The 26,073-nt window shown below is 43.1% G+C and overlaps 1 protein-coding gene and 1 pseudogene across 2 annotated transcripts; one reads left to right on the forward strand and one right to left on the reverse strand.

Annotated features, from left to right (window-relative positions):
- Positions 1 to 487: 487 nt before the first annotated feature.
- Positions 488 to 22,024, reverse strand: LOC133910767 (DExH-box ATP-dependent RNA helicase DExH3-like; annotated as a pseudogene).
- LOC133913308 (binding partner of ACD11 1) lies at positions 21,783 to 26,067 on the forward strand. Of its 2 annotated transcripts, none has more exons than XM_062356427.1 (8): positions 21,783 to 22,028; positions 22,141 to 22,250; positions 22,363 to 22,441; positions 23,703 to 23,777; positions 23,872 to 23,940; positions 24,247 to 24,581; positions 24,781 to 24,904; positions 25,745 to 26,067. In XM_062356427.1, exons 1-8 carry the CDS (start codon positions 22,023 to 22,025, stop codon positions 25,763 to 25,765), a joined length of 819 nt encoding a protein of 272 aa, XP_062212411.1. In that variant the 5' UTR covers positions 21,783 to 22,022; the 3' UTR covers positions 25,766 to 26,067. The 2 variants fall into 2 exon arrangements, with proteins under 2 accessions (XP_062212411.1, XP_062212412.1); XM_062356428.1 differs by having other exon boundaries at positions 23,875 to 23,940.
- The last annotated feature ends 6 nt before the right edge of the window (positions 26,068 to 26,073 follow it).

Raw genomic sequence — 26,073 nt, forward strand, 5'->3', positions numbered from 1 at the left:
CCTTTTGAGAGCTGAGACGACACCACGACGACAGCAAAACGGACCGCGATCAGCTCCGGTTCCGGCATGCGGCACACGGTGACGGGACGAGAGGAGAGCACCGCGCATTCTGGGCTAGCTTGCGGCTGCGCGAAGCCTACTCAGGCGATTGTTTTCTCTTGTTCCCTTTCGAGGCTGATTGGTTACCGTCATAGGTGGATTCTACACTAGGGAATGGGTATAATCTTAATAAGAAAAGTTTGATTGTGCATCATTACAGATACAAATGTACCCTTATACCTAAATTTACCTCCACACATTTATCCAATGAATATAGACTTATATAGTTAGATCCATAGATTAATATTACAAAATCACCTTTATACGAATAACTAATCATAATTTTAACTTTTATATCCATTCATACAACCTCAAATTCAAATTAAAAAAAACTCAACTCAGTCACAGATACAAATAAACTTACATATACGACCATGAAAGACAAATAACCCGTGCAGCAAACCAATCACACCTTTGTCTTCGACACGAGCCTCACGGTTTTGTTTCACAACAAATGATGGCCCAGCAACTAAACCATCAGGGATTTGTGTGACCTATCTACTCCAAATCTTTACCAAAAATCATCGTTTCCTAGAATTGTTCTTCAAATGCCGCCTCGGTCTCGTGAGCAGCTTCAGCATGTTATCAGTCAGGTCAAGCGGCGAGCCATCGTCCTCGTCCTGCGGCTTCACGCCGGGCGTCTGCGTCAGCCACCCGAGCGCCTCGACCGCCGCGTCCCGCTCTGCGAGCTGCTTGTTCCGCTTCGGCTTCCCGACGAACTGCATCCCCTTGAACTCCACCATGGCCCTAAACTCGTTCGTCTTGAGGCGCTTCGTCTTGTACTTGGGCGGGGTGTGCCCGGCCCGCATCAGCAGCGTCCGCAGCAGGCTCTTCGGGTTCATCCCGTCCTTGATGATGTTGCTCTTGCCGTCATCGTCGTTGCTGCGGAGCCTGGCCCTGCTTGTCTCGCGGCCGAACACGAACCTTCCTTCGCATAGGTCGCCGCCGGCGACCTCTTGCGCGGCGAATAGGATTGTATTTGCCTTCCTTGTGGATGTCAAAGCTTGGGTCTTCAAGCTGGAGCTCAAAACATTATCGGATCAAAAACACAATAGATACATGTACAAGGCTAGCAGAAAATAAGCACAGACCGTGTTCAACTACTTTCAGTTTCGCTACTTACTGGCAAGTTTTCTACTTGCGATCTGTTAACCTAACAATGGAAATGTCTAATGAAAATCTCCAAAATTCCTTTGAATTGTTAACTTAATTGACTGCATGACTCACCTTCTGTTGTATAAGTTTATTAGGTTCTTCTTTGAGTTGCAGGTAGCATTCAGACAGGCTGGGATCCATAAAGAGATCAACGTAGCCATCGAGCATCTTCAAGTGCCCAGCATATAACATACGAGTTAAAAGGCATACAGAATAGTAACAGAAACACAAAACTACATGGAAAATAATCGATTAAAAAAAGACAATACAACATGCTTCCTTTTGTGACAGCACCACCAAATAAGATCAGTATGGAGTCTGATACGCCAGTTGAATCACGGATGAAGACAGCGTTCACCTTCACCTTCTCACCAAAGACAAGCCATGGATAAGGGATGGTCTGGTACGTTGCATTCACTGAATTCTGAATCAAGAGTAATGTCAGAATACTCAGAAATCAGTACCACTTTGGTTATATATGAATATATGAACGTGGCACCCTAGATAAGTAGATATGCTGCCCCCCTTAAATACAATAGCATAAAGTAACAGAGATTGCGATGCATTCAAAATGCGCTACTAAATAAAGCACTACAGGTAGCATTCTGGTATGCACTTACAGCATAAAGAAGAACTGGACCATCATCCATGGTCTTGAAGGACATGGAGTTTTCTCGATGCTGCAAAGGAAAGATAAAAAATTGAATTGAACAACCAAGTCTTTTTCTTGGTACAATAGAAATTACAGAGTACAGCAGCAGTTTACCACAACAGATGCTATGCCAGGAAAAAGCCTGGAGCATATGATAGCACGGATCAATGATTGATTATGGCTCAAATTATTACTTGTATTTGCATCGGAGTCTATCAAACCAGCATCCTTCAAAATATAGCTGAATTGCTTCCGAAGAGAGTGGATGGCTTGTAGTGTTTGAGCAGAAAGAAAATTTCTCCAACAGTATTCATAAGCAGACCTTTCTCTCTCTGCATCCTTCCATCCTTCATAAGCCCTAACAAGGGCCATATGATCACTATAATCCTTCGCTGAGAATCTTGATTTCGCAGTCCCTGCCAACTAATATACAAAATACAAATATCAAGCCAAGCCTTCTTATCTGCATGAAAATAAGCTTCTTGCACAATGAAAAACAGTCAATGCACAACCTATAACTACCACATGGATTGATCTATTAAATATTCCGTACTTTTCTCATAAAAGTTTATTTCGGAAGAAAGATTCAATTTGCTATCAATATTAGTAACTATATATATAGTCTAACAGTGGAGATTAAAGGCATACATCCTTCTTGTCTTGTGGCAACAGGAAAGGATCCCGAACACTCAATCCAGCGACCACAGTAAGGACAGGATCAATGCAGCAAAAAACTGCGCCCATTATAAGCATCTTCCCCAATTTAGGATCAACTGGAAGCATGGAAAGGTATCGTCCTACAAAGTTCAATTAAGATAATATTTATAAGTCTTAGTGCTAAAATGTTTCTTCAGTGTTAGCAGGGAAGAAACATACAAGACATACCTAGATCAGTAAGGTTCTCATTTCCGTCTAATGCTCCAATCATCTTCAGGAATTCCACTGCATTTTGGACCTACATATTTATCAAGTGGCCAGCCACATAAGTGGAAAAGATTGAAAGTTGAAAGAAGGATCCTTTACTACCTACTTAAAACGATAATTCATTATATGCTGTGTACATGCCCAAAATAAAAGTCAATCAATGTGCCACTAAATCCAACAGACACAAAGGCAAAGAGGAAAGGGCATATGGATATGTCGAAGTACGATTTAAACGCGTACAGCTAGTGGTTCTGGAGGCTGTAGGGCAGCTGATAGGAACTCCCCAATGCTGCCAACTTGCAAACTTTTTATCTGCAACCATAGTGAATTCAAAGGAGTCCTAAGAAGCTCTGGAAGCTGATAATCTGCAAATGTGTCATACACACATCTAGGGTAGAGATGATAGCATTCTCCAGGTTGCACACGACCAGCTCTGCCCTTCCTCTGCATTAAGATAATGGGGAAACTATGAGAAATTGAGAATCATCACAACTCGCAACGAGGGATGATTGGTAAACCGTAAACATGAGTATTGCCTGTGATCATATCTGAATATAGAGGTTATATCCAAATTTGATTTGTTGTTGGAAATTTTCTCAATTGTTACTTTGTTAGTCCTTTTAATTGTAACCAGTGACAAATTTATGTTGGCTACTGAAGCAGAACAAAAGGATGCCTTGACTCAAGACAGGTTTGTGAAAGAAAGAGGCACATGGGGGTGCTTGATAAGGATTATTGTAATTAAGAAAACAAAAATAATCCCAGACGCCAGAGCTGAGTAAATAGGTCGTTCAGTCTTGATGATAACCAATGGGGCAAAGTTCTTAAGTTGAGATTTTAATTGAACAGAAGCCTAAAATTGAAGGCATGCCCTCGTACAGGCAAAACAATACAAAAGGAGACAAGAGTCCACCAATACCACATACAGAATGTAAGCAAAGATTAAGTCAAAGAATAGAGTAGTTAGTCGATGAGGGTGAGCCTAAATACATGCCATTTTACCAAAGATTTGTGTCAAAGAAAAGATTTACTGATGAAAGATGATGCAGCAAATTGAAGGTAAGCATATACCTGACGGGCAGAAGCTTTTGAAATCCATGAGGGGAGTAAGCAGGGAGTATTGTTTAGAGCATCATACGTGGTTTCCTTTGCTTTACCACAATCCACAACAAAAACGATATCATTTATTGTAATACTGGCTTTTGTCATGTTTGTCGCAAGGACGACCTTCCGAATGTTAGGAGGTACCTTCTCAAAAATTAGTCCCTGTGACCAACAAGATACAAATATAGATGTGAAACACAGACGGGATGCTGAGGAAAATGAAGATCAAACTACTAATAAACGAGATGAATATGCTGCGTATGAGATGCATTTAGGCAATACATCTGATGTCGGATTTAGTGAAATAATTGGAATTGTATAAACAACCTCACCGCGATATGTCAGATTAGATCAAGTACCTGTTCAGAAGTAGCTATGGAACCATGGCATGCAAGCAGTAAAACCCTATTTGGATAACCTAACAATGGATGTGCTTTTAGTTGATCCTTCAAGCAACTAATATTGTCCCATCCAGTCATGAAAACTAAAACAGCACCAGGCCCCTCTTTGCGACATATGTGGCATAGAACAGCCTCTATAAGGTTGAACCCTATGCAATCAGGACTCCAATTCGCCAGAGAATCGCTTGTCCTAGAACCATATTCCTCAAAGCTAGAATTTTCCTGGCCATCCTGCATAGTACATTAACAATATCCGAAGAATGTCGAGCAAGAATTACACATCGTTGACCTCTGTAGAGAAAAAGTACCTCAACAAGTGTGGTGATTTGATTTTTCCTTTTTAGAGGCAATAGCTGCCTCTGAGTTTTCCAGACTTTATCTTGGCCGTAATCATCAAGTTGATTGCTTGAGGTCAACTTGTAGCCTGACCTCTCTATATATCTTCCATAAAATGTGCTCTCACCGGATGTGTGATTCCCTGAATTGACATTCAAGAGAATAAGATAAATATAAGATCAGTGCAGATGTATCACAGTTATGGAAGGTGGCAAAAGAACAATTTATTCAAGATGTGAGATGATTCCGGTAAACACAGAAACTCACAGGAATGTGGATAGTTGGTGCTCCTCCAAAATAACTTGAGAACAGTTCCGCATTTAGACACAGTCTTCAACTTCGAAGGTCAAGTCTCTCCTCCGGTTATTTACATAACCTTTATGTCTGCTTTGAGCTGCTCCTAGATTTTCTTTGACCTTACCAACTCTTTTTTCTATGTCTTTTATTAACGTAGGTCCAAAGAGTATACGTTCTCCTACTTCTAACCATAGTAAGAGTGTTCTACATTTACTTCCATACAATGTCTCAAAAGACGATATCTTTAGACTAGCTTGTAAGTCATTGTTTTATAAGAACTCTGTAAATGATAGACTTTTCTCTCAGTCTTTTCTGTAGGTTATCACACAAGCTCTCAGAAGATCTTCCAAGATCTGGTTTACTCTTTTTGTCTGACCATCAGTCTGTGAGTAGTAAGCAGAACTAAAATCCAGTGTAGTTTGTAAGGCAGTGTGTAGACTTTTTCAAAACCTCGATGTGAACTGGGGTCCTCGATCAGAGACGATCCTGCTAGGAATTCTGTATAGTGTCAGAATATGGTTGATATAGAAGTCTGCCAGCTTGTCTCCACTATACCTTGTTTTAACAGGTATGAAGTGGACTACTTTAGTCATACGATCCACTATAATCTATATAGAGTTATTACCCTTCTAAGTTCTGGGTAACCAGACTATGAAATCCAAACTAATTTCATCTCACTTCCAAGTTGGGACCTGTAATGGTTGTAGCAATTCTGCTGGCCTTTGGTGCTCTGCTTTGACCATTTGACAGGTGTCACATCGAGCGACAAACCCTACTCTGTCAACCTTCATTCCTGTCCACTAGTATTTGATCCTCAAATCTGTGTACGTCTTGGTACATCCAGGATGAATGGAATAGGGGGAGTTATGGGCTTTATCCATGATGAACTCCCTAAGATCTTCCTGATCTGGTACACATAACTAATCCTTGTACCATACAATTCCTTACGGATCTATCCTAAACCCGGGTGCCTTATTTAACCCGAGATTCTTCTAGACCTCTAGAATCTCTTCATCTTCTAACTAGGTCTCACGGATTTTATCCTCCAGTGTAGGATGTAACACAAGAGTGTGAACTTGCCCTTGTGTTATGTACAGATTCAAATATTGCATTTCTGCAAGGAGCTCTGGCCCTAACTCCTATACTCGTAGGTTATGGCTGTAAACTTTCCTGCTCAGAGCGTCAGTCGCAACATTAGCCTTGCGTGGGTGATACTGGATACTTAGGTTATAATCCTTTATCAATTCTATCAATCTTCATTGCCTAAGATTCAACTCTGACTGGGTGAAAATACACTTCAGGCTCTTATGATCCATATAGATTTCACACTTGCTTCCAAGAAGATAGTTTCTCCATATCTTAAGTGCATGTACCACTGCTGCTAACTTCAAGTCACGAGTTGGGTAGTTTTCTTCATATGGCTTCAGTTGCCTAGATGCATAAGCCACAACCTTGTTATCCTGCATCAGTACACAGCCTAAACCCTGGCGTGAGGCATCACAATAGACCACAAATTCATAAAGTCATTCTGAATATCTGTCAATTTCAACATTGGAGTTGTAGTCAGTCTCTTCTTGAGTTCTTAAAGACTCTCTTCACAGGCTTCATCCCACTCAAACTTGGTATCTTTCTGGAGAAGCTTAGTCATTGGCTTAGCCAATTTTAAAAATCCTTCAATAAACTTGCAGTAATAACCCACCAGTCCAAGGAAACTTCTGATTTTTGTGATATTGATTGGTTGAATCCAATCAATCACTGCTTCAACTTTTGAAGGGTCCACTAATACACATTCAGCTATTAGAACATGTCTAAGAAATACCACCTCCAGTTCTTCCATGAACACCTTGTTCATTAGATTCAGATTTAGATTCATAAAGTATACCGAGGCATTGTTCAATCCAAATGACATGACTATAAACTCATACAATCCATACCTTATTACAAAGGTGGTCTTCTAGATGTCACTTGTCCTAATCTTCAACTGGTAGTATCCGGATCTCAAATCTATTTTAGAGAAGTATTTGGCTCCTCTTAACTGATCGAACAGATCATCAATTCTTGGTAGTGAATATTTGTTCTTGATGGTTATCTCATTCAAGGAATGGTAATCAACACACATCTTTTGACTTTCATCTTTCTTTTCTACAAACAGAACTGGTGATCCCTTAAGGTGAAGAACTAGGTCTTATGAAACCACTGGCTTGCAATTCTCAAATCTGCTCCTTCAATAACTCCAGTTCATTGTTTTCTATCATATAAGGTCTCTTAGCAATCGGGGCTATTCCAGGTAAGAGATCTATAATGAACTCTATATCACGGTCTGGTGGCATACCAAATAATTCCTTTGGAAATACATCTGAGTATTCATATATCACTGGCACACCCTCTATTGACTGGGTAGATAAGTTGCATGCCATTGGGTCAGACTTGGGTCCTTTAGGCTTAAATTTTACTTTGATTCTTTTATGATTGACCAGGGTAACTCTTTACTAGCACAAGCTAAATTGCCTTCATGCTTGGTTAATAAATCCATTCCAAGGATGACATCTATTCCATTTGAATTCAGGATAACTAGATTTGCTAGGAACTCTACCCCACTTAAACGGAGTTTAACCCGGGGACATCCTAGACGACATAAGATATTTCCCGCAGGGGATCAAACTAGCTTAAGATTTTCTTAAGAACCAAAATTGGCAACTTATGAAATGTAGCAAACTTTGAAGAAATAAACGAATGTGAAGTTCTAGAATCAAATAAGACTGTTGCAAGGGTTGAGTTGATGGAGAACTCACCAAGTATGACTTCCGGTGCTTCCTGGGCTTCATGCACGTCAATGTGGTTCACACGGCCTTGTCCATAGTTCCGTGACTATCCGGTCGACTAATTCCCTCCTCATCAGGCTCCTGCTGTTGGGGCTCTGGAGGCTAAATGAGCTGGGGCATTGTTCTTGTTGGCACTGGGGCAATCTTTCATGTAGTGACCTAGATGATTGCCGATGTAGCATGTTCTATGCGTAACTATTGGCATTAGGGTGCTGCTCTACTAGGATTGCCATGCATTGGAATTACGGGGAGGTGATGCTGCTATACAGGATGTGGATCCTGAAGTCTGATATTGCATAGTCTGTTGTTGTTGATATTGGGATCTTTGCCGGTGGTTGAGACTGGTCCCCTGGGACCTACTGTCCTGCTACTTCTGATTAGAGAACCTTCTTTTCCTTTCTGCCTCTATAGTGGCACATGCCTGTTCTAGAAGGATGGTCCTGTTCATCAGAGTGTTGAATTCAGGGTAGATGATAGGTACGAGTTAGACATACAAGTTGAGTTGCAGTCTTTTCTTCAGACGATCATGCTTCTTCTTGTCTGTTGACACGTCTTTCGGGGCATAGCGGGAAAGACGGATGAATTTCTGGATGTATTGGTTTACTATCATTGATCCTTACTTTAGGTTACGGAATTCGTCAGCCTTTTATTCTATGATCCTTTCCAACACATGGCACTTCCAAAACTCTTCACAGAATTCCTCCCAAGTGATGGTATCGACATCTACTGATGCCTCACAGTAATTCTCCCACCATTCTGCTGCTGATCCAGTAAGTTAATCGATTGCTAGATTCACCATTTCTTGACCCTAACAGTTGATGATTTTGAGCTTTCTGGTGATGGCCCTTATCCAGTCATCAGCCTCTAAGGGGTCTTCGGTACTGTCATAAGTTGGAGGTTTGATCCTCATGAACTCTGACATCTTGTTCTGAGGTCCATAACCTCGGTTATTGTTTTCTGCTTGTGTTATGGTCTCTAGTAGACGGGTTTGGTTGGCCATCACCACCACCAGATCATTTTCCGGTGGTGGGGGCAATAGGGTTCTTTGACTACTGCGACGGCTTTGGTGGACTTCCTGACTGGGTTGAGAGTTGACGACCTTGTTTCTTCCTCTGCCTCTATCTTGGCCCGTAGCGGCCCTTCCTCGGGATCTCATTGCACTCCCCATTTCAGATCCACCTTCGGGGGACATGATGATGAGGTCCCACTCACGTTGCTGAATGCACGATTGCCTAGATGATTCCACTTGTTCTATGTAGACAAGAGAGGAAGCAAGAGCTGAGATGCAGCTATAAGATGAGGACAAGCAAGATAGAAGCAAGGACAATCCTTTCCAATCACGCAATCAAGAGGCAACAAGAATTAACACCAAACACAAGTACCAACAACATGTATTAAACAAACCTAAGACTATCTTTGCTATGCCACTAGTATAAAAGTTTTCGTTCTACCAACGACAAAGCATGCTTATAGAGCATCTGACTACAAGGTTATCTACAACAAAAGCTACAAAAGGATCTACTCCTACTGCTAACTAGCCGCGATGTGTCATCCTCATACATCATCTGCGGACCTATCAGTAGCGTTGCCAGCGGCTAACTCAGTAGGTGAGAGGGTCCCTGCTGGTGTCGGTTGGAAGTGGGGTCAAAGATCCCGTTGACGATGTTATCACTACGTGGTCACTAATGAGCTCGCGCTCGCTAGGGTCCTCCTCCTTCGAGTTGTCGGTGAGTATCACCATATCTCCATCCTGAATCGGCTCGGTGGGTACTAATCCTCCACTAGCTGCTGAAACTGGCGAGGGGTATATGTACTGGTAGGAGGGGTACACGTGAAAGGACGATGTGCTGGGTTCGACTCGGGAGCCATTCATGGCATTCTGTTTGTTAAGATCCCTGTAATGTGCCCTTACCACCCTCTGCCATCCTTCACGGTTCCTTACCGTAGTGTTTTCGGCGACTGCGGCCTGGACCCTGATCTGATGCAGCATCACACAAAGAGCTCTCTCCTGTGTCTTTCTCCTCTGCCCTCTAGCGACTAACCTAGAATAGCTGATAGGTCTCATTGTGCATGTGCTCCAAGGCATGGAGGTACTGAGCTATGATGACCACAGTGGTGTTGTCCTCCTCTTCCTTCTGTTCTGCATCCTCCATGGCAGTTAGGCGTGCACACCAAGCAGCTCGCTGGCTAGCGGCAGTTAGGAAGTGCCTCATGGGAGTGTGTGCCACCTCCCTGACACGTCTCCCGCACAGGTGCTGAAGTGCTTCGTAGGCTACCAACTGGTACGTGTCAGGGTATTGTACTCCAATGGTACTGACGTGCCACGATCGCCAGCTGGGGTATCTCGGACAGTTGAAGATCTGCAGCAAAACTTGGCACTTCTGGGATCCATTCTCGTCGTACTCAAGCTCGATGTACTTTGGGCGTCAAGTATATCCCAGGTGACAACAAACTTCCCACAATAACTTGGAAAAGTCCTTCACTTGTAGACATCGCACTATGTTTCAGTCCTGGTCTTCCATCTGCTGAGGGGAAAAAGGGATAGCTTAGAACTAGTATAACAAGTTTATAAAGGTAACAAGACATTTGGTAAGTACAAAAGCAATTTTGATAACATAGTTTTTGGAAAAATAAACAAACACAAGCAATGCTATCCTAAGGTCACGTCCTATAGCCAAACATGGTTCTGATATCACTCTAGTAAGACCCCAACCCAAGATCTCTTGTGCCACCCGTATAAGTCTCTAGATCAAGTAGCTGATACATATAATATAACAGTTGTAGTATCACATACAAACTCAGTACGTAAGTATTAAGGTTATAGAGGACACAAGGTTACAACCCATACTGTATATTACAAACCTGACCGAACGGCCAACAAAAACATAGCAAAAAGCAAGGACCCAAGCCACAAGCATCTAGGGTATGAACGTGACTTCTATGACCACTCTTCATCCCTGCCTTCGCCTCCGGCTGGGGCAGAGCGGCGGAGGAAGGGAAAAACAGGCGACCGTGAGCTATTTACGGCAGTGCAATGCTGGAGAACTCGCCGGAGTTGGGATTTTGCCAGGGTTTCACTACGACGAGCGGATCCTGGGCTTCTACACGCTACGACAGATACAATGGGAGGCTTATCGACGGTGACCGATGACGGGAGCAACACTATATGGCCGAAGAGGGGGCAGCGACGTGGGCAAAATGGGCAGCACCTCCTTTGCACTAAGAAGTGCCAACCTGCAAAGAAATGGGGCCCGAGGCCTCTAAGCATCACGGCAGGATGGTCGGCCACAACACAGAGCACACAGCACACTCCAGCGGCGACCACAACATGGCGGAGGAAGGACTTAAGGATGGCAGCGCATAGCTACATGAAAAGGAGGTACTGGAGCGGCTACCAGCTACCTAGGAGGGAGCGCTAGGGGTTCGAAGTGCTCACCACGCTCGGAGACGACGATGGGTAGGGCGGCGGATGACAACTCATCGAAGGGGTGGTGGCAGTTCTGCTCGGCTCCAGCTCGAACGGTCTCCCATTGGCTTTCGGCCAACGGAGAGTGGCACTAGGACGGCGGCGCAGCCCTGGAGCTCCTCGATGGCTTGTGGATGGTGGATCGGCGACGGTGAGCTACAGTGGAATGCAATGGCGGTGGTGGCGATGAAAATAAGAAAAAGGAAGGAGAGGGGCTGAGCTGCATTTTTTATAGAGGAAGAGGGAGCAGTGAGGTAGTGAGCACGTGACATCAGGCGGACGTTGATGGACAGCATAGCGGCGAGGCGGTGGGGCGGCGCCTACCGTGTTTCCCGTGGCGTGGGCACTTTGTGCCATCCACGCGCGGGCGGGGTGTGAAAGTAGGGCGGCATGGTCGCGCGAGCATGGGCAGAGAGAGAGTGAGAGGGAAAGGAGAGAGCAGGAGAAGCGGAGGCTGGTCGGGGCGCGTGGGGATATTTCCCAGAGAGGGGAAAACGGCGGCAGGCGACGCGGTCAGGTGGAGGGGGAGGAGAAAGAGGAGAGGCATGATGGGCGCGGCTGGATGGGCGACACGTGGTTGGCCACGCTCGTGCGGACGCGCACATGGGCCAACTAACCAACATGTGGCGAGTTGGGCCGAGGGGCGCTATGGCGGCCCAACGCGGGAAAGAAGGAGAGGGGAAGGAAAGAAGAAGAAGGCTTGGCCAGCTGGATGGGCTGGGAAAGAGAGGGAGAGGAGGAAATCCGGCCCGGGGAGAAATGGAAGAAAAGAAGGAAAAGAAAAGGAAAAATGAGGAGGAAGTTTGGAATAAATTCAAATGTAGTATTTGAATTTAGTTTTGACCTTGGAATAGGATCAATATTTGAACATATTTGAACTATGATTTGGACTTGGATCTTGAGATTCTGAAGATGATTTGAATCAAAGGATTTGAATTAGAATTGGATTTGAGCTGAATAGAATCTAAGAGTAGATTTGAAATTGAGAGACATTTGATTTTAAATCTCCATAGAAAGAAATATAAAGATCTCAAACAATGCATATGAACTAATTTTATTTTGAAATTGTTTCTCGTGCACTTTGGAACACCTATTCAATTTAGTACACTTAATATATATGAATGTATATATACTGGTATATATATATTTATATACTTATTTCCTTAATCTTAGTTAGCCTAATTAATCATAAAAAATTTAATTTAGAGTGAAATTTGTAATTAATTAACATGTTTAAACTCAAGATGTTACAGAGAGGTTGAAGAAAATGGGTGAGGACTTTGCGAGGTGGGAGGCAGAGAAAGAAAAGTCGTCTCGCGGGAACGGTGGTTCAACAAGTGCAGACCATTGAGTATGTTACCGCCAATATATTTCACGAAAGACATTCATGTGCTGTAGTACAACTAATAGGTGAATAACAACATAGAATACAAACCATGTCTGCGAATAATTTCAAAGAACAAATTGAATTGCAAAACTCTAATACAGTACAATTTGATAGTGGCATGATAGTTTACTACCGGGTCGGGCAAGTCCTCCTGTCATAGTCAGGTTGTTTGCAAAGTTTGCACTTACGTAGTCCGTCAATAGCATCTGTTTCATCCATGTCACTTTGCAGCCTCGCAGATCTAGGCCTTTCAGGATTCATGCTCGTGCTCGGCAATAAGATATCCACTTAGGCCCCTCGAACGCTTTGTGGCTCCTTCCGATGTTGAAGGATCACATCTTTGATAGCCATGTGCTCCTTAATGCATCGATCGTGAAGTACAGTGATATGTACTATGATTCGCCGTTGCCGTCCATATCCTTGCAAGTAGCTAAGACATACGAGCATGGGATACGATGCAATTTTGGCTTATTGCATGTGCACTTTACCTCGTGAGGCCTAAGTTGATATTGTTGCACGATGTCCCCTCTGTTATACCCTGAAACATACATACGGTGACACATGACCCCGAATTCATTGTTGGTCAGGTCGTAGATCCTCGTTCGATGAAAGTGTGCATTGTTCCTCTTTTTAGATATGATTGCCTCCACCTTATGTGGGAATCACGTGCTGCACTTCATAGCAGCATTACCATGATCTTGAAAGTAGTCTACCGTTCTATAGAATGTGAGCTCAATGATGGCACACAACGGGAGGCTCTGAACTCTCTTTAGGGCATTGTTGAACGACTCTGCTATGTTCATTGTTATGATGGTGTACTTAACATGTGATACAATAATTTTAAAAGGCCTATTTGCATAAGAAAGGGTAAAATACGACCATTAAAATTCTATATGCAAACCTGACACCGTCAATGTCGTGGATTAGGGCCCAATGCTCCACCGGTTTTCCCGCTATCCACTGGTTAAATGTAGCACGTAAACGGCTAATGATAGTTTAACCCCAACTATTTGCGTCTGTAGATGGTCCTTTTATGCTTCCTGCTCTGCCATCATCTTATGAGTGGTCTCATTTAATTTTCTCTGTATCTCATTGAATTTCATCTGCTGGTTCTGAAGACACAACCCTTTGAATATCTTTACAAGAGACTTGCTGCGGTACCTTATGTATAGGTTCGTGACCAAGTGTCGCATGCACTATCTTCCCTCCACATCAGGTCACGCAATGGAATTGTTTGTGCTATCATGTAGAGTCCAACACATGCAGAAGGTCATTGTTGCGGTCTGAGATGATGCGAACTCATTCTCTATTTCCCACGACACGTGTCCTCACCAAGGTGAGAAACCACAACCAGCTATCATTGTTCTCACTCTCAACCATTGCAAAGGTGAGAGAAATGATCTGATTATTTGCATCCGTCACTATCGTTGTCATAAGGGTACTGTGAGGAACCGCCCAAATAGTATTCTAATTAATCATCAGGAGGATCATTATTCATAATCACAACCTCGACGATTAACCAGAATACCATTCCGGTAGTCCCGGCACGTGTTTTGTGCCCAGGATCGGAACACATGCCTTCCAACTCAAATATCACAACACAGTTTAATAGAGAGCAAGTAATTAAGCTGTATTAAAATACTTAAACAAGCAACTGCTTCCACAATTTACAACAAAAGAGGAACAACAACAACTATACAACGGAAGATAAATCTATACAACAAAAGAGTATGGAGCCGTATGCCCTTAGGCTCCATACCAAAAGCGCCAGAGTTCGGAGTAGAAGGTGCTACTCCTGCCCACCACCCTGATCGGCAGGGACAAAGTAGCCGAACACTGCCTCTTCCTCGCCAACCTGCGAACCTGAAAGCAACTTAAGGGCAGCACCCCTTAGTACGAAGGTACTAGCAAGTCTTACACAGTATGAGTATATATATTCTCGACTCCAAGGATCATGCATTCAAAGCTGTAGCAAGGATTAAGACATGTTTAAGTTCATTAAGCGGTAAGCAACCTAGACTCTAGGTGTAAACAACTGACTTAACCAACCACCGACTCAAACCCTGCCAACCAACTGATCAGAACAGATATATGAACAACAAGTGTATAAAAGCAAACCACTCCCACCAAACCACCAACCACATACCGACCAAACAACCCCAATCCAACCATGCCACAACCCACATCGAAACTCTACGACCAAAACGTGGTCGCTCGGTGGAGATAAGCGATAGCAATGCTCATGACTGAGAGCGCGGCAGTTCGAACTGATTATACACCCTGCAGGGGGATACTCCTGGACCCACACGACACAGGGACCATACGGCTTGTGCCACCCGCTAAGATGCACACAAGGGGGTACCCGTGATAACCTTTCCCAACCAGGCCCAACCATGTGGATCAACCATAGCTCGGAGCGGCGGTATTAGAACTACTCCACGAGCAAACCAATACCGCTAAAAGTCCGGACTCAACCGGACTCACACCGTCTATGACGAGGCCCACATGACCACGTCTGCGAAGGTAATCAGCTCGCCTACCATTATATCAGCATGTGGTGAGTAAGGTAAGTGCTAAAGCCGACTACACCGACGGTCGGTGCTTAACCAGTACAAGCGGTCTACGGTGTCCGGGTTCCCTCCCCGAATTGCTTGAGGACTCCTCGTGAGCAGATGACACCCCTAACACCGCCCACACCTCGTCTCAACTCACCACTCACCAACCGACTCATCATCAACACAACCACAAGTGTGAACAAGTAACAAGCCCTAGGCTCGCGACAACGGTGGACGCCGTCGTCGACTTCTACCGGAAAGCCTAAGTACCACTAAGCATAGCGAACTAAAATTAGACCGCGTCGACACCACTAGGCTCCAAGGAATAACACATGACACGTGACCGAAATGGGAGAATGCATCGGCATAGGTTCTACCCAACTCGGTACCCGACACATGCAATGTATACATAAGCGTAGATAACATATTAGATTTCCAATTGACATGGTGCAATATGATAGATGCTTGCCTTGCTGGCCTAGCTGCTGCTCACCGCTACCCGAGTCACGATCACCACTGCGGGAACCTCCGGGGACAGACTCGTTCGCTTCGCTCGCCGGGTCGAAGTTCCCTAAAAGAATCACGCGTGCAATGTAATGAATATGAATGACACACAATGAAAGATGCTTCACTGTAAGACAACAGTGGAGATGCAATGCACTTATGCCATGAGTTAAAAGCCTTAAGGATTTCCTAATTGAGATTAGGGTTAACCATTCAATTATCCTCGGATTAATTAAAGCATAACCAAGGCTTAAATCAATCTAGAATGTTAACTGTGCTAAAATGAAGGTACTTATTTTTATTAAACAGGGAATAAATCAACAAGATTTTAAAAAAAATTGATTTCATCAATTTTGGAGTTACCAACATTTAGTTATGAATTAATGAGGCTTTAAGCACATTACATTAACTAAGGAAATTCCAGCACATATTTCATAGTCACTAACAATTTTAACATGTAGAATATGAGCATATAAAGCTAACAAAATTTGTTTTACAATTTTTGGAGCCATATTCCATTTCTTATGCATTTTACAACGTTTCAGCCGATTTATTAGTTCAACAAATACCCAATTTCGCATTTTTCGATTTTTCCGAATACTTAAATATCCTAAACCTTTTTCCACTCGGGTTCGGCCAGCCGCTGTGACTGACAGTGGGGCCGGCGTATTTTGACCCGAATCAAAATTGACTCGCGCCCGGGACACTGCGCAGCGCGGCCGGCCGGGGCTCGGGTCGTGCCCGCCGGCGGCGAACGGCGCAGACCAGGCGACCGGGAGGGACAGCTGCAGCTCCAGCACGTGCGCGCGGATCCATTTGAGGCATACGCGGTCACCGGCGACGGCCGGAGAATGGTTAGCGGCGGCGGACAGCGGAACTTCACGGCGGCAGCACGGCTTTGACTCGCCGACGGCGAACGGCGGCGCAATAATCCTGACCGAGCACCCTACGCGATCTACGCAAGCACGTGGACCTAACGGCGCGCTTGCCGGCCGACGAGCTCGACGACGGCACGCGCGGGGAGGCGGCGGCGCGCGGCTGCACGGCGGAAGGCGCGCCAGCGACGGGCCAAACGGAATCCAGCGCGCGCACAAGACTCAAAAGTGGAACTGAAAGCTCACCGAGCGCTTCAATTGGCCGAAGAAGCAGCAATGAGGTAGCTCGACGGTGAGGTGCGGAAGGAGGCCACCGGCGCCGAGGAAGACGGCATGAGCTCGCCAAATTCGACCGAGAGGGGAGGGGATTCGCGCGGAAATTTGTTGGAGAGGCTTCGACGATCCTCCTTAGCGCTTCTCGTGGCTCGAGCTCGAGGGAGTTTGCTGTTGGCGCGTCGGATTTGGCCGGCGGCGCGGCGCAACGCTGCTCTGCTCTGCGATGTGCTGGGCGACAGGAAGAGCAAGGGAGGGAGAGAGAGATATAAAGCAGAGGGCGAAGGAGGGGGATAAGGCCTGGGGCTGATCTTTTGGCCGGCAACGTGGAGATGGCCACCGAAGTCAAGGATGGCGGCGCCGCATTGCTCTATGAGAGCGGGAGAAGGGGGAGCAGAGGCGGTGTCTGGACGAAAAGGATGATAGGTGGGGCCGTGAACAGTGCTGTCAATGCAAAATATCCCCACCACTTTAGCCATCCATTTGAATGCCTTCCCAAAGTCCAAAATTTGCAAAACAAATTTCTCTTGAAACTAAAACTCATAAGGAACCCATTTGAACTTGTCTGACTCAAAAAGCTTGCACCAATTTCAAATCAAAATTCTCCAAAGAGGCAAGCTTTTCTAACTTGTGTTGATTTTTATGCCTTTAAAACAATCCCCAAAAATTTGGGAAAATTCATTTATATTCTACTCCTGGCATCTACTAATTTCTAAAATTATCACCAGCCCTAGGTTCCATAGAAATTTTAGGAGATGCTTCACAACGCATCAGTTAAACCCAGTTCAATTAAACTCGGTTTAATCTACACTGCAAGTCTATATGGCTCAAAACGAAAACAAATGATGCTAATGATGCTCATTAGCACTTAATTACGTGTTTAGAAACTCTGGGCCGTGACAGGTACCATGATACTTGTCACTCAGAAATGTGGTATCCACACATACAACCGGTCTGTAATATTTGAAAGTTTCGATGTTGTCCAAATAACCAGAATAACCTAATGAGGTATCGGTCAGTGTTGCTGTATGACTCATACTCTAGCTTGATCGGCTCATCCACCATGGCCCACTGAGTCCCTGCATTCGTCATGGTAATCTTCTGCAGTAACCTTGGAGCATGATTGTAAGACTCTTCGAAGCTTTCAAATAACATCTTCAACGCCTTCTGCTTTACTCACCACATGGTATGATAATTGATCAGCATACTCGTCTTAGTTTGCACCTCCCCCAGAATCGATTTTGGCGACAAACATATGTTCGTGCCAACAAGGGTGATGAGGAGTTGAGCTATGAACCTCGCATCAATGGTGTGACTCACATTCCTAACAACCTCTTTGGTGCATGTATGTGAGGAGTGTCTACTGATCAGCATACTCTTCGTAGGGTTAGATCGGGCATAGTTGTGATATCTTCTTGTCATTACAGTATAATTGCTAATAAAGTGGATGACCTCCCCCTGTTACAAAAATGTTATCCGATCTGGATATCACTATTTTGGTATCCCCAGTTAGATAAGGTGTTATACTCAATGACGGTATAATCCAGCAACCCAACACCACGAAATTACTGAATCGTTGGTACCAGATCATCGTTGTTAGCAGCTTCTTCATCCCCGCTACCACCGGCTTCATTGTCCATGCATCCTACATCTACCTCAGAAGGGTTCACTCTAGCTCTCTCTCTACCAGAACTGCCCTCACCGACACGCCCTCTCTCCTCTTCATGCATCACATGCTGCCCTGATCCTTCTATACTAGTCACTGCATCACCTTACATCAATTGTGACACTATATTTATGTACACCATCATTTCAAAGTTCTCCTCCATGTGATTTCAGACTATCTAGGTCAGTAGGTAGTTCAACCGGATTCTCTATGTGCTGATAGTTCTGAATTGTTACGAGCATACCGTGCAAAACTGCGGGACGCTCTCCACAATAAATATGAAAAGTCATACCGTATCTGCTAAACAAACGTACATATAATAAAATAACTACTTAGATGTATATACAATACACAACTAATTATTCAAATGTTAGTAAATTAACAATGCTAATTAAATCATTAATATTGAATTAAATGAATTATTAATATTTAATAAATATTAGCTAAATATTAATATACAACTATTGTGATTAAATATTTAATAAGTATTAATGTTTTTTTTAGAATTCACTTTGCAAAATTTCAATTTGACAATTTATTTTAATCAAATCTTTTTGTCCAGACAAAGTTTTTTTAATCTTTTTAAAATTCTTTTTTTTCTTCATTCTTTTTCTTTTTTTCCTCTCTTCTCTCTTATTGCATCGACACCCTAATTACACAGAGCATGCATGCACTAGGCCATCACGCTATGCAACCACTTGCACAAAGTGCCACCAGAAGGGGAGGCGCCCATAGCCATATGGGGCCCACCAGCATGCATCTTTGCTGCTGTTGCACACTATCTTCTACGGTTACTCTAAACCTAAACGATTAAGCTAATTAATCAAACTAAGTGAATTAATCAAATTAAATGAATAAACTAATTAATTATATAACTCTAATAACTCTGAGTAATTTATATAGATACTCTAATTTATATAATCAAATTAAGCAAATAATCTAAGTACTCTAATGTATCAAATTAATATAATTAAATGTAATTGAACGGATTAAACAATCTACTTAATCTAATTACTATTATTAATCTAAGTATTAATTAAATATATAATCTAAGTACTTACGTTAACTTACGCTGCTGCTCCTCCTCGCCTGGCGCTGCTGCTGCTCCTCGCCTCGCGCTGCTTCTCCTCTCCTCACGCTGCTACTCCTCTTCACCTTACGCTGCTTCTCCTCTCCTCGTGCTGCTGTTTCTCTCCTCTCTTCTCGCGCTGTTGTCCTCAACTGAAGCCCGCTGTCATTATATAACAAAACACGGTAGCATCCGTAGGCTACAAATGCACAGGGACAACAGCGCTTATGCTACAAAGCACAACAACAACAACAACACGCGGGAGCGGTGACAAGACACAAGACACGATAAGAACATGCTATTTTCGGCACCTAAGATGCCGAATATAATACTATGCATCGTATTTGGCACCTACAGGTCATTTTCGGCAGTCAAGTCCACCTTTTTCGACGCCTCACGTATTGTAATTTGGTTTTCAGTGAACGAAGTACTGAATACAAATGCTAAATTTGTAAATACGCCGATATGTTATCTATTTTAACAAATGCGATGCTATATATTACTTATTTTTGGATTTTTGCCCTCACAAGGCCTTGTATTTATTAAAAGTTGAGAACATTTAAACTATGCGAACTACATTTTCTCTATTTTACACATGTATCCCAATTGAGATGTGTCACAATAGCCATTTATTTGTTCAAATCCAATTATCAGAAATGAAAAGTATCTATTAAAAGGTACTTAGGACCGATACATAAAATAGTGGATTCAGTATCAATTAAAAGATTTAGTTATGAGCTAATATCATGTTTTAGAAGCGATGTACCAAGTACCTCTCAGGCACCATAAACTTCTCATCCCGGTTTTATAAATAATATTTCTAATTTTTGTAAGACAACTAATGTAAATTCCACACGCATACTGTGTGGTGTTTTTTAGCTTTGCATTGGGTAGTTGAGTGATAAGAGAACATAGCATTACTGCAAGTCAGATACGAGAAGCAAAAGGTTAGACCATCTGACTTTCTTTCGCAAGTCCTTTGAAAGAATTTTCGTTCATTTCAGTGTTATAATGATTTTCTTTCAGAAAAATTATCTCTCTTATTTCATATATCCTGAGATTATCTCTTTTTTACTTTTACAAATCTCTTTGAAGGAAACGTTAAAGATGAGAAAAAAATAAAAAACATAAAAATAAAAAGAAGAATCAGAAAAAAATGAATGAAATATAATTGTTAAAGATGAAGAAAAATAAAAAGTACGAGAATAATAAGAAGAACAAAATAAATATGGTTATTAAAGATGAAGAAAATGAATGAAATATGGTCGGAGGCCGGTTGGTTGGAAAGGCCGAAAGGTAGTAGTAGTTGGCGCTTGGTACCTGGGACCACCTACCAGTGAGAGTGGAGCCAAAGGGAGGTCCCACCCCACATGCACCATGATCCATGCAACCTCTTGTCACTGGTGGGGAGCAGAAAGCGACCGATGCCTAGCCGCCTAATCCCCGTCCGAGCTGGCCCGTGGGCCTAACCGCCTAATTCCCGTCGCTCATGACGCGGCACCAAATCAAATCAACGGCCCCACGCGCTCGTCAGGGTGCGGTTTCACCTGCGCTGATTGGCTGGACTACCAGTCGCTGCCGTGTCATTTCTTAGCGCTAGCTAGGATTCCATAAATTACAATAAAAACCTAAATATTAAACATGATAATATTAAATAAAAATTTAACGTATAAAATTGTAGATACGTCATAGAGCATGTTAAATTAATATATCAAGAGATGTCAAAATTTGATTTCAGGTGAGATTAAAAAAGAAAAAATCTATAAAACGACTCACATATCGATAATAAAATGAGAAGGACCGAGGATGAATTTGGATAGTAAAAGTGGATAAATTATTTAAATTTTAGAGATTTATTAGATGTAAGAAGAGTAAGAAAGATGACATGTAAATTAATTCGTGTTTTATATCGTAGACATATTTTAGCAGCTTGATTATTATTTTTAATACTTTAGAAAATAAAAAATAGTTTTACAGGTCAGTAGAGATGGCGCCGTCGTGAAGCAAACTCAGCAGCCAGCATGTCTCGCAAGTAAGACCCCACCGCATAATTACTATTCTGGCCCTCGATGCTCTTCGGTAGCCTCCGAACCAACCTTTGGCCCTGAGCCATGGCACGGCTGGTGATGAGGGCAAAAGGGGTATTTTTGGTGAGTAGGAAGGAAGAGTTGGTTCGTTTTCGTTATTATTATTAATTTTCCTCGGCCACCGAGGCAGCGAACGGCTCAAGAAAAGTAGCAGCAGCAGCAAACCGCGGCGGCGACGGGCAACCAACCGGACTAAGCCGTTGCGGATCGCCCGAGCGCGGAGCGCCCCCGAGCCCTGTGCCACCCAGCCACCGCGTTTCTCTGCTCCCGCTGCGGATTCTCTAGCGCGGCCCGAATTCGCGGCTGGTTTCTTTGACCGCTTCTTCTGAGTTCTTTCTCGGCGCCGCGCCATGGAGGTGAGCGTTTCTTGGTTTTCTTGCTGGCGGTGGTGGCGGCTGGTGTTGGGGATTGGAGGGGGGTGGTGTTGGTGACGGGTTTTGACGGTGTGGCGGTTCCTTTCGCATGAAGAGGGCGGTGAGGACGGTGCGGGTGCGGAACATCTCAGATCTGGCGACGGAGCGGGAGGTGCGCGAGTTCTTCTCCTTCTCCGGCGAAATCGAGCACGTCGACATCAGATTGTGAGAGCTCCTTGATTTCTTTGCTTGCTCGTTCGATAACTGCTGTTGCGATATTCTTTTTCTCGCCCGGTTTGACTGCATTGTGATTTTGGGCTCTGGTTTTTGGTTGCAGTGACGGGGTGGCAACGGGGAGGACGGCCTACGTGACGTTCAAAGATCCCAAGGCCCTCGAAATTGCGCTTCTCCTGTCGGTATGGCCTCATGCATCAACTGGTTTCATACGTAGAGGGGACTTTCTTTTGTTATTTGGTTGTGGTATTTTTAAAATTGGTATTGCGAATGATGTGCCATTGTGAATAGTGAAGTAGGTGTATGTCTCTGTTGTGTTTTGGGTTATGCAGGTGGCCCAGTCAGCCAAACTTCATATCGGTTGCTATCACTAATTCAATATCATAGCGTGTAGCGACCAGGGTTCACGAATTCGTTCGGCCACCGAAATGCGGTGGCCAGCGAATTCTCTGAAATTCGCGAATATCAGTACGAATTCGGTAGAAACCGGACGAATTTTGTCAAATTTTCGATTTTTTTAATTTTGAATCTGAATCAGACCAAAATGCGGTCGCATTCTGAATGCGGTGCGGACCGAATTCGTCGAAAACCGCGAATTCGAGCGGTTTTCGACGAATTTGTGAACCCTGGTAGCGACTGAAAAAAAATAAAATCTAAAGGTGTTTTGGTTCATGTGGTAAATTGCATATAAATCGGCACGGCCTTTTGGCATATATATCAATTAGGAAGAAATATAAAATTTTCCATGCAGGTTATTCACTCTGGCCTTGTTTGTGTTGGACTTTTGTCACAGAATCTGAGGATCCCTGCACATGCTGAATTCTTTCTTGAATGGTTTTTTTGACTAAAATATATACTACAATTTGGCTGTTTAAACTTCTTTGACCATAAGTCATGTGCTTCTTGCACTGGCAATCAAATAATGGAACGACCCTCAGCACCATCATGAGTCGTTTGTAAAATCTTAAGGAGGCTATTGACCATGGAGGAATTAACAAAGAGAAAAAAAAATATATGTTGAGTATTTTGATTCCTGCTTTGACTGACAGAAGTGAGCAGCGTATCTTATAGGGTTGCTACTGTGATTCTTTGACTTTGTGATTCTATCTTGCCATGTAAGAAATATGCGTGCCAGTTATTTCTTTATGTGCAGCATGCATACAAGTCAGAAAATGTGCATCAGTAGTAACATTACTATCTATAAGTTGTAATAACCCTTGCTGCAATAGAGAAGGCTCTTCCAGTTTGTATGTTTTCAGAACGAAATACATTGTGCGGCTGATGGTCCAGTGAATCTGTGTCCAGCTCTGTGTCTTCTTCACTCTGTTTTGCATCTCACCATGTGACCCAGATAGATCTGCAGCATTGCAAAAGAAGAAACATTGAATAAGGTTTTTCGTTAATGCTACCATGAAACAATATCCCCTATTTTGCCTTTTTCAGGGAGCAACAATTGTGGATCGAGTCGTAAATATAACCCCTGCTGAAGATTACATCTACATCCCTGTTACCGAACAGGTACACCATTAAAGCTAATTTATGTTACACAAATGAGATTGATCTATATTGATCCTTCTTTTTGATAGAGATATCCATTTTGAAAATCATGCAGCAGCTTGTGGTCAATGAGGTGACTAGTACAAGTTCAGCTCCTACTGCAGATTTGGAGCACTCCACAGAGGTACCTTTTAATCTCAGTGCATTTTTAGTTTTCTTCTCACTGCGTAGTTAGATCAAGAGCCTCAGAGTGACCAAAAGTTAACGTAGGGGTCACCTTGTAAGAGGTGGATGTTAGAGATGAGACAGTGACTAAGTGCGACACCTTGTTGTTTTTCTACTGATAGTGATTGCCGTGCAACACCTACACCATACCCATCCCCCATGGCAAGAACAATAGGAACCTATCTGCATATATGTTATTGCAGTGCAAGGTAGATTATGTTTGGCTGTTGTCACTAACTAAAATGTTTCTTGTCCTTCCACATAGGCCAATGCCAGTCCCAATGGCCATGTCTATGTCAGCAAGGCCCATGATGTCATTACTAGTGTGATCGCAAGGGGTTCAGCGATGAGACAAGATGCTGTGAACAAGGCTAAAGCATTTGACGAGAAACATCAATTGAGGGTTAATGCATCAGCAAGGATCAGTTCCTTTGATAAGCGTGTTCGCCTTTCGGAGAAGATAAACAATGGGGTATCAGTTGTAAATGAAAAGGTGAAATCTGTGGACCAAAGGTTACATGTTTCTGACAAAACAATGGCTGCTTTGCTGGCTGCAGAGCGCAAGCTAAATGATACAGGCTCTGCTGTGAAAACCAACAGGTCTCTTCTCATCCATGCTTCTGTTATGCTCAAATAATTAATTTGGATATATGGCTTACGATGAACTAAAATACCTCAGTGAAATTCTGTACCTTCATTACAACTTAGACCTTCTGAAGTACTTAATGGCCTCCTTCATCTACATGGGTTTCTTATGTCTTGTATTACTAACCTCTTCTATTATTCCCCCTACCTGCAGGTATGTATCTGCTGGAACAAGCTGGCTGAATGGTGCTTTTAGCAAGGTTGCCAAGGCTGGTCATGTAGCTGGCTCAAGAACCAGAGAAAAATTCCAAGTAGCCGTGTCAAATCTAACAGCGAAAGTAAGTGACAACTGGTATTTTTTTACTGTTGCTACCTACTTGGTAAATTCATAATCGAAAGTTAAGCGGTGCTATTAACGTCATGCAACAAATCTAGAGAGATGCAATCTGCACTTTTTTCCTTTTAATTGTAGTCCAAATTCCAAAGTACGACAAACAAATCCCAAAGTATGACAAAAAGAGCTCTAGTTACATTGCACTGAAGCATGCCCAAAAACTTCAGATTCCATAGCACATGTATAACTTTGATAGATAAGCAATCATTAATTTACACGTATGGTGTACAGCACAGTTTGTTTCCACTAGTGGATGTTCTCTTTGCCTGGACATGGTCAACAAAATAGCATATTTACCTGTAGACTCAGTCCTGATCCTTGATCACAATCACAAAGGGATTGCCATTTCATAAGCTCCTAATAAAACAAACCTCGGTTAATAAAATCGTGACCCTGATAACAAACAAGAAAGGTCAAAGAGGAACTAACAGGATGGAGAGTGCTGGAACAGTTTGTCTATGGAGTTTTAGATATCCACGCTATCTATGACATACATATATGTCATATGAGACAGATTTGTGAATTATGAAGCTGCTGCCTTCGCTACCTTTTGGATAATCCTAAGGGGTATTACCACGAAGCAAGAAAGAAGTCATGTGATTTCAAGAATAAATTAGCTTCTTTGCAAAGTCCCCATCCTTTGCCAATTGATATGCATCCCTCAGAAATATGAATTCAACCAGTGTGCTCCATTTATGAATCTTATCGAGTTATAATGTTCTTTCCTTTTCATACTCCAATTCGAATTCCTCTTTATTTTTTACTTTTCTTCTTTCTGAAATAGGGTCCTGCTGTTGTTGCTTGAGCTGGTTGTGGAAGACCTTCCTCTATTGGAAATCCTTGAGCAAGCACCTTCCCTTGCTTGTATGGACAGAGTGTGGAAATTAATGGTGTGTTTCACCATTGTCTTGTCCTTTTTCCTTGGGGCGGGGGGCTTTTCAGTGAGTCATGTGAGATTTGGTGTATAGTTGGAGCTCAGATTTTGGGATTTTAGTAGAGCCCCCATTCTTTTTAGTATCGATGTTAAATTGATTATATGTGATAGTGACATTCTATTGCCTCGGTGTGGATTCTTAATCGTCATTGATGCCTGTGCTTCTTCCAAAACTGTTA

The sequence above is a fragment of the Phragmites australis genome, chromosome 3, assembly GCF_958298935.1.
Source record: "Phragmites australis chromosome 3, lpPhrAust1.1, whole genome shotgun sequence".
Taxonomy (NCBI): Eukaryota; Viridiplantae; Streptophyta; class Magnoliopsida; order Poales; family Poaceae; genus Phragmites; species Phragmites australis.